The 12714-nt window shown below is 39.7% G+C and overlaps 1 protein-coding gene across 1 annotated transcript; it reads right to left on the reverse strand.

Annotated features, from left to right (window-relative positions):
* Window positions 1-1807: 1807 nt before the first annotated feature.
* LOC112883544 lies at window positions 1808-5374 on the reverse strand. The gene is made up of 7 exons (XM_025948851.1): window positions 5072-5374; window positions 4754-4890; window positions 3472-3585; window positions 3322-3390; window positions 3018-3135; window positions 2012-2172; window positions 1808-1937 (listed from the first exon to the last, which is right to left on the reverse strand). The coding sequence occupies exons 1-7, from the start codon at window positions 5372-5374 to the stop codon at window positions 1808-1810; spliced, it is 1032 nt and encodes a 343-aa protein (XP_025804636.1).
* Window positions 5375-12714: the final 7340 nt, after the last annotated feature.

The raw sequence follows: 12714 nt of genomic DNA on the forward strand, positions 1-12714 counted from the left end.
CGGTTACTTGACTCCAATCCAGATAAATTACTACTATGCAGCTGACACCCCTTGGGGATCCGGTTATGCCTATTATATGATCCATTGAAGCAAAAGCAGGATAAGAATGTTGCTCAGAAATAGGAGGGTTCCCTTTGATTGGAAAACTCACATCAGCATAGTTATCCTCGTGAAGATGTGCATACAGGCCATCGTCACTCTCATCAATTCACTTTTTGATGCTTTTTGCATGTTGAATGGGGTTGGAAACTGCTCCAATGTTCATTGCTGTCTGGGGTTGACCATTGCTCTGCGGATTTGAGAAGGGCTCGCTAACTGATGCTGGATTACCCACTGGGAACACAGACGTGGTGAGTTGAACCTGCTGCTGCCTTAAAACACCATTCTCCGAGTAAATTGAAGAACTCTGTTGTCCTGAAGTGACATGCTGCTGCCTAATCTGTAAGTCATCTGAGCCATTATATACACTGTACCCTCTAAAGGATGATAATAGGGCTGAAGAGGGCCTGCCAATTGCCGTCTGTCTTCCTCACCATTTGATACTTGGTCATTTACACCCAGAACATCTTCTGCATACATTTGTTCGCCAGAGGGCTTAGGAAGTAGTGTTGAACTGTTTGATGGCATCATCATAATGTTCTCGGTCTTTTCTTGGTCCCCAATTACAGTGTTCATCTTCGGATGACTCACTTCTGCAGAAATATTTGAGCTGTGGCAACAACTGCGGTTCACAATAGCATGGCTGATGCTTTCCAGGTCGCGATCTTGCTCATGAGCATGAACTGATGGACCTTTGTAAGAAACTCCATCAAGATCATCGAGTTGCATATTTTCGCAGTCAAGAGAATATGTGTGCTTGTATAATCGATGTAACCGATCTGTTGACTCTCTGCATTATAATTGTTACGAGTTGTATCTTCATAGGTGATTTCTTTTATATCTTCATCTTTAGCACCCAGGGCATTTTTAGGCAATTCAATGTCCGGGAGATCTTCATTCTTCTCATTAGCATTGTTGGCACAGCAGGAAACTCCTTTACCTACAGAGCTGACACCATTACGATCATGGTCTTGCACATCAGAGTTTTGCTCAGTTTCGCATGTTATGTCTGTGCCCCTGGCTACCATGAGATCATGATCATCCACATTCAGACTATGAACATGGTAAATAGATGCATTCATATCCTTAGTCTGCTCATCATCCCGATCTTGAAGAGATGTGCTCTGATCACCCCCACCTTGCAACATACTTTGATCATTTTGCAAAATCAGGCTACCATCATTTTCGCTAGCACCAGAGTGTCCTACCTCTTTGATTGTCTCTGTTAACTGGTCTGCCTTCTCATCATAAACAAACATAAATAAACCATAATCATCTACTGAGCATTATGTATTAGAAATAAATTAAGACTGTCTTGTTAAACTAATTTGTTTTCATTAAAAAGATTAAAACAAAGTATATTTTTTAAGAAAATGACCATGCAATTACCTTATACAAAAAGATAGCATGTAGAGAAATTCACCATTCATAATGAAATGCTACCTAGATCTTCCATATTAGATGCCTCTATTACAAATTCCGTGTCTTTTTTAGTCATGGAATTCTCATCTAGAGCATGAAAATTAAAGAGGAATTCTGCTGCACAGGTGAATGATATGATACATTGTAGAATGGTTTGATACATAACAGAAGTAAGCGTGAAGAGATATCATCCACCATTTTTCTTTATACGTTCAAGTAAAGCAGCTCTTTCAGGCACAAAATATAGGATTTAAGAATAAGAATTGAAGGACAAGTCAGAACGAACCTATCTTGAGACATATACATTCTTCTCTTCAAGCTCAACGCATAATAGTTTTCTTGATTTATCCATCAGCGCCTTCCTGTCCTTAAGAACCTCAAAAGCAGCAGGTAAATCATGGCATGACATGTTCAACCTGTTATGTAAATACTTCCTCATAAGAATAATGATCCACATAAGATTTACCTACTAAATTGAAGCATTACTGGCCAATGTTCACGCAGTCTCCTCTGTTCATCCTCTATCAGAGCTCCATATGGTTTTACATTGTATTTATTAAGGCCACCAATTACACGTGAAACATGATTGATCTGAATGCCATCCCCAGTTTGCTTGAGTCTCTTGATATGCTTGAGCTGTACTCTACTAACCTGAAAATATTACAAAAGCAAAGGTGCCAACCACAGCATTCAGTAAAATGCACCATACAGTGATGATCTAAACTCTGAAATAAATGTTGCTATTCAGAATTGTAAAACGAAGTAGATCATCTTGAAAAATACTCTTTTCAATTATATATTTGTAATTTATTATTTATATTAATATTATTTGATCAATATTGGTGGTGGAAGGTGCATCTTAAGAATGACACCAAAAGTAATAACCAGGCATCAAAAACCGCCATGAACAGTCCAGTCAGTGCTGATAATCAGTTTTCACGCACATCCAATGATGCAGACTAATTTAGGAAATTATGACTCATTTCTACATCGTATTGCAAATTAACACACCCCTTCAGACATAAACAATTACAAAAGAAGGTAATAGCTAATTAAGAAAGTTACAAGATGGAAAAAAAGAATAGGTTCTAGAAAAAGAACTACATGTGAAACAATCGAGTGCCCACATCGACTAGCTTAGCTGTTAGCAGAAACACCCATAACTGAGTACAAGCATTGTACAAAGTTGAACACATGGGCAAAGTACAAATATCTCTCTTCTTTCAGTCCAGCAATACCACATTTCAAAAATAGAAGGCAAAAGTACTTTAAAACTGTGTGGGCATGGAGAGCAAATACACAAACAGAGGACCTAATTTTAGCAGTCTACTTCTTAGTTGGCAGAATGTACTAAATTGCAGGAAGAAATGCACGTTATAGAAGTGCATGTCTGGATGACTGAGATCTCGTTATTTTTTCTAAAGAAGCTCCCATGGCCAAGCTGATCAAAGGTAATCAGGATTACCCTTATTATGAGATAGAGATAGCTATCTTACTTTGATGTAAGACATAAACTTCGAAACATCGACACTTTGTGCAACCTTTATCAGGGGTATTCCAATCTTAGTAGTTTTCAGCTGCATAACTCCTTGATTCTGATTAGGAGGGTTATCTCTGAAAAAGCATAAGAAACAATGGCTTATCTATTTGTAAGTTTCATATTTGAACTGTGGAAGAATTTGACAACATGGAGCAATTTATCTAGCAAACATGTGAACCACATATGAAAGAAAACCAGAGCAGATCCAGTAAATAAATCATTGCGTCACCAAAAAGATGAATGATTTAAGCAAGCCCAACCTGAACAGATTCTCCATACTACCAAAACTTAGCCATCTCTTCCTCCATTTCTTCAAGGTATCCGCCATTCTGCACAATCACTTTGCGATTAATATCAAGGGATCACCAAAATAGTAAACTTATAATATACTTGCTTGGGTTTTGGCATACTTGGAACAGTAATTAAGCAAACTAATATTATATGCCTTCTCATCCTTTTTCATGCGGTTCTCCTTGTTAAGTACAGCATCTGGATGAACGTCACCATAGCAAAGAGAAGATGACCTATAGTTCAATAGTTTAATCAACGGTCCACTTCTAACAAAGTTACAATCATATCAAGAGGTAAAAATAATATTGTAGCAAAACTGATGGAAAGTTGACTGAACAAAGTTAGGGGGAACATTATTCTGTTATGGTATAGTGCAACATTATTTAAGCATAAGCAGATTGAGTGCATTAATGATATCTAATAGGGACTAACCGCAACATAGGATAATGAGAACCCTAAACTTAGGGACTGGCTTTTAAGATGAAGGAAGTATAACGTCTGGCTTCTGCATCAATTAGGGATGCATACAACCATTAAACTCCACAAACATCTAAATATATGCACACCGGGATTTGAACCCTGGTGGCTGGCACTGGATAAGCTATAAATGATGTAGGTCAATGTGCATTTCCCATAGTAGGTCACAGCAAAAGTATCAGTGGCCTTGGTGCAGGTTCTAAAGTTGCTAATTGTCTTACTTTAAAGGAAGTGGTTATTCAATGTCTAAATAGTATGAGCATCTGTTAAGGTTCTGGGCTAGCAGGCCGGACAAGCAACCTGGAGAGGCCGGTTGTACTGTTCAGAGTTTAGACATGCTGTAGCACGCTCACAGTAAGCGCACTGGTATTGTGGCAGCAGCTTCATGTCCCCTGTTGATTAGAAAGTTCCATGTTTCATATTGTTAGGATTGGATTCAATCTATTAGGCATATGGGTCAATTTTTCCCCTTTTGTATAAAGAGGGGTGGTCCATCAATAATAAGAAAAGCAAGAATTACAAAGGAACCCTTCAACAGCTCTTCAGCCTCTGTGAGCTGGCCCCAGCCACTGCACCTGCCATTCCCTCACCAACTCCCCTTGAAAATGCCTCTAATGTTCGACCAAATCCTATGTCCATCACAAAAAATTTTAGTTATCACAAACTCAATGGTAGATCTAACTGGCATCATGTTGTACCAAGACAAGCAGGACTTGTGGGAGGAAATAATGTTCATGTGCCTATTTCAAAACCCTACTAGATACCTTCTTACCATACACTGGACGGGGAAATAAAGCAAATTAGCTCACAGCAGATACATTCAGAAAGTACATGAACAACAGAGCAAACAGAAGGCATAACTGTATGCATCAAGAACCCTAGAAATGCAAATAAAAAGTGGAAACTGAATGTAGACGAACTTGCCAGCTGAGAAAAGGATTTCCAAAGTGATGATTTTTTCCTGTAAGCAACAAATGTACATTTTCTTCTTCGTGAGTCTCGCCTGGAAGACATTGTGTGAGAAACATTCTCTCAGCTTCTGTCAGACATGTAGACCATACCTACACTCAAGGACAACCTCTGTTGATGTACAGCAAGAGATATAGCGCGATAGAGGAGGCTAACACCAACAAAATAATAACTCTCAAGCAAGTCAAGGGCAGCCATATACAAAACAAATGGAATCACCATAAAATAAATCAAGGTAAATAATATTGTGGGCAAAAGAAAAGCTAGGCATACCTCGCAGGATAGTATACCTATCAGGTTCTCAAGAGAAAAAGTGTCTGAAGGAACATTTATAACATCGGCAAGGCCTGATCGACGTTTCTTGCTTTTTACGAAAGGGGCCAAGTCTGACCACAAAATTCCAACTTGTTCCTGTTTTGGCACAACTCTCCTCAGATATTGGTCCCATTGAAGACCAATATGAGGCTTCAAACTTACTAGACAATTAGATGAGTCAGATTTTGATTTCTTCACCGGTCTGCATTGCTCTGAGGTTGTAGAATTCATCTGTCGTTTCTTTTGCTTGCTTGCTGCCATTCTGCATTGCCATGTAAAAAAATTGCAATGAACTCCCTAGATATGAAAGTTATATTAAGAGGTCCCCACACCAGTTGATATTGATCACTTTGGTCATTATTACTGTTAAGTGTTAACTAACATCTAATACCATGGTTGGTCTTTTTTCTCTTCTTTATTTAATATAATAATATTTCAACTCTATGGTAAATCTAAATAAAATCGAAGGGGTGTTACTGCAATACTGAATCACACATAATCAAACCTTAATTCTTCATGACTACAGACTTTTTTGGATATGCATGGTACCAGAAAATGAAGCAATATGCTTATGTTATCATGGATTTTCAAACTTAACTTTACATGACTAGCATTTTTAAATCGTCATCAATAATTATAATTTAAACCTTGTATGTAACCAGATAAGGTAAATTAAGTATCACTTTCTAACAAAGCAAATCAAAATATGTAGATAATATTACAGAACCACAAAGGATATATTGCCTGCAATGTAAACTAGTTGATATTTGAGATTTCACTGTTTTTCTTTCTGAACGAAAGAAAATCAAATCTTAAGAGTTGAAAACTGCTTTTTATCTAATTCAGCTGGATTGCTATTCATTCAACAAATTAGACATTTGCTCCTAGCAACATTGTATACGAAGAAAACAATAAAAGGAGGGGATATGTGATGATTACAGTACTGCATAGTACTGTACATAACTGAAGCAATACAAAGGTGAGACATTTGAGTGTGTTAGAAAACTTTCCATATATGAACTATAAAAAGACAAATAAAACAAACTCCGACCAGGGTTGCAACTCCTTGTGTGCTGAAGAAGAACCTAACTGCACTACTGATAGATGGTTTGGATTAGTATGTCAGACTGGATTTGGCGTGGAGCACGCCGCACAGAATTCAAAAACTGTATGAACTAAGGGAAGGAGAGCAAGAAATTATGTGAATTTGAAAACAAAACCACTCTCTCCATCCTCAGGCCGTCCATCCAAGGCACGATTGTTTTACTTACCAGCAAAGAAGGAATCCATGGAGTCCGGATGGATCTCCAACCCCACGCCAATCTGGTACTAGGGGAGATAAATGAGGATATTCACACCTCTCGACAAGAAAAAGCTCCGGGGCAACGAATGAGGCTAGCGGCTGGCTTATTGTGACTGTTGCCTGCGGCGAGGTTGCCGAGGATGCCGAGCACGTGCACAACTAACCCCATGGCACTATGGCAGCCATAGAAGTGGGAAAAGAATAGTATAGTACCACAACACTCGAGTCCTTCAGTTTCACAGTTTTTCAATTTTGGCCCCAGTTTGGAGGTAAAATACCAACATATTTTGAATTAAAACTAGCAATAGGAAGATGCAACATGGACAGGTACAGGCTCCAGATTTGGAAACAAATCGCGAACAAAAACTAACCTTATATCCACTAACGGCATAATTGATCTAACCTCCAGATCTACCGACGGCGGCGGCGGCGCTCTAGCAATACTCTCACAACCATCAGTTAAGATTTGAGATTAGGGTTAGATTTTTAGATTGGGAAGTAGACATCATGACTAGAGTGACAAGAGGTTGTGTAACTAAAGGCGATTGTTGGGCGTGGACCGGAGGGCGAGACGATAGGAAACTCATCGAAATAATTAAAAACAGATCTAGTAGGGCGGGGCGGTAGGGCGGGTGACGATGCATTGCGGGCCACCATGGGTGTCGTGGGAGCTGATGGCGCCGCTCTCAGCGCGGGATGCCAAGCGGACGGCTGCAGGGTTGGTAGTGGCGGAGATTGATTGGGAACAAGATAGGAGGAAGCAAATAAAGAAGTAAGACAACTGGTGAATAAGGTATTTCTTTTTTAAAGAGCGGAGGGGCTTCTAACCAAATGGTACGGGGAAGTTCATTCCCTCTCATTGCGCCCATTTAGATTAGTGATAGCTACAATTGTCGATTGGAGGTTACTCAAACGTCACAAATGAGAAAGTGAAGTTTTTTTCCATATTTCTTTTTAGAGCAAATGGAAAGACTCCATCTTTAATTTGTTTTGGACCAAAATGCTTTAGCCCAATTTTATACTGAAAACAAGAAAGTTACTTTCTAGCTCACTAGCTTTACCGAGTATTTATCATAAGACCACTTGCCTACTACCACATGTGACATTAGTCTGGTCTAGCTACTAATTTTAATAAAATATTTTTCTTTCTAAATACTACCTTCGTCTCAACTTACAATTTATTTTGACTTTTCTATATACAAATATTTTGTTATGCATCTAGATGCAAATTATATCTAGATACGTAGCAAAAACTATATATCTAAAAAAGTCAAAACGAACTGTACTTTAGGACAGAGGTAGTATATGGCATCTAAACGTTATGTATTTAAAAATAGAGAGAGTATCAAGTGTTTCTAACAGATCTTCATTAGCCAAAACTCCATCATAACTTGACCTATGAAAATACTACTACTAGCACATTACATCACCATAAAAAAATCTTGAATATCGCCTAAACGGGGTGAATTGGAATAACCTGAAATTTTCACTTAAATACAGCGGATTAAAATCAACTTAGCCAAAACTAGAAAATCCGGTTTTAACCCTACAAATAAGTTCGTGTTCAAATCAAACTTGAAATGTAACATCTGGAGAAATGTATTCCAGCAAATGTACCAAGTTCATGCACCGAGAAACACAACACTCAAGTAGATCGGGAACTTCACAAGACTATCAATGAGCATAATAAAATGAGCAAACCAACAAGAAAACATGAGAATTTGTTTTTTCAGAGTTTAGATTCATACTTATGAATCAGTCGTTTGAGGACCTCTTAGGTGAGTTTTTTTTTCCAACTCCATCATTTGAGTCAGATCTCTTTCAACCATTTTCCTCGATCCACTAGTTAGCTTTTTCCCTTGTGGAGGTCAAGCACGACTTGCACAAACTGTCCCGAAGCTCACTCCATGCTCGGTAGCTCACCGGACGATATCTAACCGTCTAGGAAGGTTCACCTCCAAGAGTAACAAATCTTGAAACTTGACTAAGCTCAACAATACTTAAGGGTTTGTGTGCTCTCAAATGCTCACAATCATGAATTCTCTCACACCCAACTCCGAGATACTACAATGATCAAACAACCTCACAAAGAAGATTGGTTGGGGAGAGTTTTCTTCTCTAATGGTCATCACTGCATGAACAGGAAGCACTACAACAACCTCAACAATAGCAGCTGGCTAAAGAAGTGGAGAAGTATAAATACTCACCTCCACACAAACTAGCCATTAGAAACCGTCAATAGAAATCGGAACCTTTGTTTGTTCAAACCAATCAGCCATTAGAAACATGCACTATGTAAGAAAGCCTCATAGGAGACGCTGGTTAACTCACATAGGAGACGAGTATTTTTTTGCGTCTCCAAATTTACATCTCTGACATGAAGTCATAGGAGACGCGGATTTTCTGCGTCTCCAATGACTGGAGTCATAGGAAATGCGTTTTTATCAACCCACGTCCCCAATGACCTCTCATTGGAGACGCGGGTCGATTAAAACTCGCCTATCATTGGAGATGCGTTTTGCCAATCCGCATCTCCAATGAGAGGGTCATTGGAGACACGGTTGGCAACTCACGTCTCCTATGATGAATTAAAAAAAAGATAGGAAATATATCTTATATACATCACAATACACAGGTTTTATCTATTATATAAATCACAAATACTTTCACATGTATTCTAAAACAAAATTTTGGTCAGGTAACAAAAGGTACAAATTGAACCCAAATTTAAAACTAATCCAGTAGCCATCATGTCATATTGAGCTTCAAATATTCATTCACCACACCATAGTCAGTGTACATTATCGCTTCTACCAAGTCAAATACCAGAAGAAATTCATGGTTCTAACAGGAGTCTATGCTAGATTATGTTGCAGACCTATCAGGTTTGTGCTCACAATCATTTTCAGAAACTCAAAAACTAATAGCAATGCATGGATCCAAAAGCCGGATGTACAGATTGTCTTGCACTTGTGTGCAGACTCACTTCCAGGGACTCAAAAACCAAAAGGAATTACATGGATCCAGCAGCAGCACCTAGCACTTCCTGAAAAATGAATTAACTATGTAATCAGTAAAGTGCACACAATTATGTCAAATTGAAGTACGAAAAGCTTGTTGTCTCCTTAAGTTCAATATGGAAAAAATAATCAATGCCTAATAATCATATAGGATAGAACAAAGCAAAAACTGAATTGTTTATTCTTTCTACCTTCCATGCAGGACACAAACTTATGTGCAAGACACAAGCCATTTTATTGCTAAAACTTAAGATTCCACCATGTTAAAAGAAAACACTCTGCCATTTTACTCAAAACACTCTGCCAACTCTTTGTATTCATGTACCAAACGAACTGACCATGTTAAACATAGCAGATGACAACAATGGCTGCTGTCCACAAGTTTAAATATCTAAACTCGTGAGTTGACACCCCAGCACAATGCATTATCTAATAGGACTTACTGGGCCTTTTGGGAATATATTTTGAGAATCCTATATCTACTTGACACTTGACATGACAGCCAAAGTATCTAATACATATTGATTTATATTGTTGGGCCCGCTCTAACAGGAAATGATGCAGAAGCAGGACAATTTTTGACAAGCACAACAATTAAATGTAATAAGTCACGAGGAAAAGAAGCCTGATTTCTGACACAAAACTCAAATCCAGTACGATTATGAGCTTAGTTTACGCTCTGGTTACAGTTGTACGGATGCATTATAGCTTAACAACATATATGTCCTGCAGAACAAAAAGGAGAGCAGAACAACACACCTTAGATGACAAGTCCAAAGACTTCCTGAACAGATCATTTGCAGGTTCCTAAAAACAGGAGCGCCTATCAGTTTCCAGCTCAACCGAAGAGCACAAGAGGCAACAGCAGAAACATAAGTTTTGTAACTTTGGATGGTGAAACATTAAAATAGTCGTTTCATGAACATTCTTCCAGATGCTTTCCATGTCAATCTGACTTCATGTGACGGTTGGCCTACATACAGAAGGTTACATAAGGAATGGTGGAAATGTGTATAAATGAAGCCAACAAACTAGCAGCAGACACATACCACGTCAACAGCCTTCTGGAAACACTCGGTTGCCTTCACAAAGTACCTTGCATGACAAAATATGAACAGGCAAGCAATCAAAAGAAAACTTGAAGCAAGCAACCATAACAAATACGAACAATGCCACTGACAAGTAACGAAAAGAAAACTGGAAGCAAGCAGCCAGTTACCTGATGGATACATAAGCAATAATCACTTGAAGTGTTTTGTTCACAACTGCTTACAGAGTATTCATCAGCAGTAAAGATTCAATATGCCCAACACCAAGTTTTATTGAGTAAATGCTTTCTATATACTGTTAGAAACTTTCCAGCAAATACCCAAAGCATAGAGCACCCGATACCCATTCATAATGTGAACTAATGAAGCAGAAAAAAAATGCCGCAGCATACAGCTCAATGGCCTAACAAATGCCGCAGGGATTGAACATTATGGATTCTTAAAGCACACGTTGAGATCCTAAGCTCATCAGACGGACTGCTAACAGAAAACACAAAACAAAATTCACAACAAAGGGCTCATCCGAATAGCCCAATCTATAATAAGAGGAATCGTCCAAATCCAACGAAGCAATACCTTCAAGGCTCTTGAGGCTCTCGGGCCGGTCCGCTCCTGCGACAGCTCCAGCAGCGCGCCTCCCCACCGCGTCAGGTTCTGCGCTCGCGCATGAAACACACCACCAGGTCAAATCAGATCAGATTGCGCGGAGTTTGAGCCAGGCGGCGGAAAAGGCAACGGGAGAGGAGAGTGCGAGATGCATCGTACGTCGGCGTCGAGCGGGTTGTGCTCGTACGCGGCCTTGGCGTTCCGGCAGTCGAGCTCGAAGAAGAACATCCGCTCCGTGTTGCTCATTGCTCCCATCTCATTGCTCCTATCTCCATGCCGACTAGCGCTCCGCTGAAAAAATCCTCGCTCCCACCCAGCCACTAATCCAACTTTCTGGACTCCGGTACCCTCCCCGTCTATATTTGATTTAACGGCAGCAAATAGGTAGGAGAAATGTCGGTTTTATCCATCTGTTCATCTGTTCGCATGAAAATTTTCATGTTACCTCCAACGCCACTCGGCGCTGCTCCTTTTGGCGGCAAAGTTGCCGCCAATTTCACTGCTTGGCGCCAGGACGTAGTGCTATATAGTGAGCACTAGTCCTCTTCTTCATGCATTCCCTTCTTCTTCCTTGTTCTTCTTCTTCTTGTGTTGTTGCATCTGCTTCTCTAGAGAGTCATGTTCCAAGTCTCGAGCAATGGAGGGATGACCAGGAGGGTGTTTTGCCCGAACTGCGGAGTGTTAGCAAACTGGAAAAAGAATTTCGGCCGCGGTTTCTACAAGTGTCCGTATTTTTCGGTGAGATTCATCCCTTTTTCTTTGCAATTTTTTGATTGATGAGTTTGTTGTTATTTTGAAATGCTTGGTTTTCTTGTCTTCTATTTGTGATTTAGGCTGGGGATGCTAGTTCTTTATGTGGGAGGACATGATGGGACAGACATCTGCCCAGGCAGGACCTCCTGTTCATCATGTTCTTTCTCTGGTTCCTCAACCTGAAGCAGACGCGCCAAGAGCTGTTGCTAAGCAAGTGGAAGGCCATGGTAGAAGGATGGTTGAAGAAAAGATCTTCGAGCAACTAAAATGGATCGAGAAGCTAGTTTTTGTTTGCATCATGCTTGTCTTGTATGCAATCCTGAAGAAGTGAAAGTAGTCGATGCATGATGCATTAGCAAGATGCAGTAGTTTGCATCACCCTCTTGTATGCTCTACTTTGAAATGCTTATGGCTGTATGAATGGATGGATGAATGTCTGAATGCAATCCAGAATGAAAAGTTGTGAGAGAGTTGTGTTCTTGTCCATAGATCATAGCACAACCCGATACTAACATTCCAAATAACCAGATCATAGTTTTGGTCATCCAGATAAGTTAGACCACGTCCACAAGCATCATAAACTCGACCACATCCAAAGATGAACTAGACTACATCCAGGAGACAATTTATCAATTTTCATCATCCAGAATGATCTAACAAGTACCAAAAGGATCTTTACAAAATGTTTATGTCACCCATCAAACATTGCGTTTTAAGTGACCTGCAGCTTCCTCTTGCTCCTTGTTCCCATTGCAGGGCTATCTGGAGAGCTGGGGACCTTGATTCTTGTATTCATTGCTAGAGACCCAAAGCCTTGTGCTTCCACCACCACCTTTGCTTGCTTTTTCTTTCTGATAGGTAGCTTGGAAC

This window comes from Panicum hallii, chromosome 2, assembly GCF_002211085.1.
Source record: "Panicum hallii strain FIL2 chromosome 2, PHallii_v3.1, whole genome shotgun sequence".
Lineage (NCBI taxonomy): Eukaryota > Viridiplantae > Streptophyta > Magnoliopsida > Poales > Poaceae > Panicum > Panicum hallii.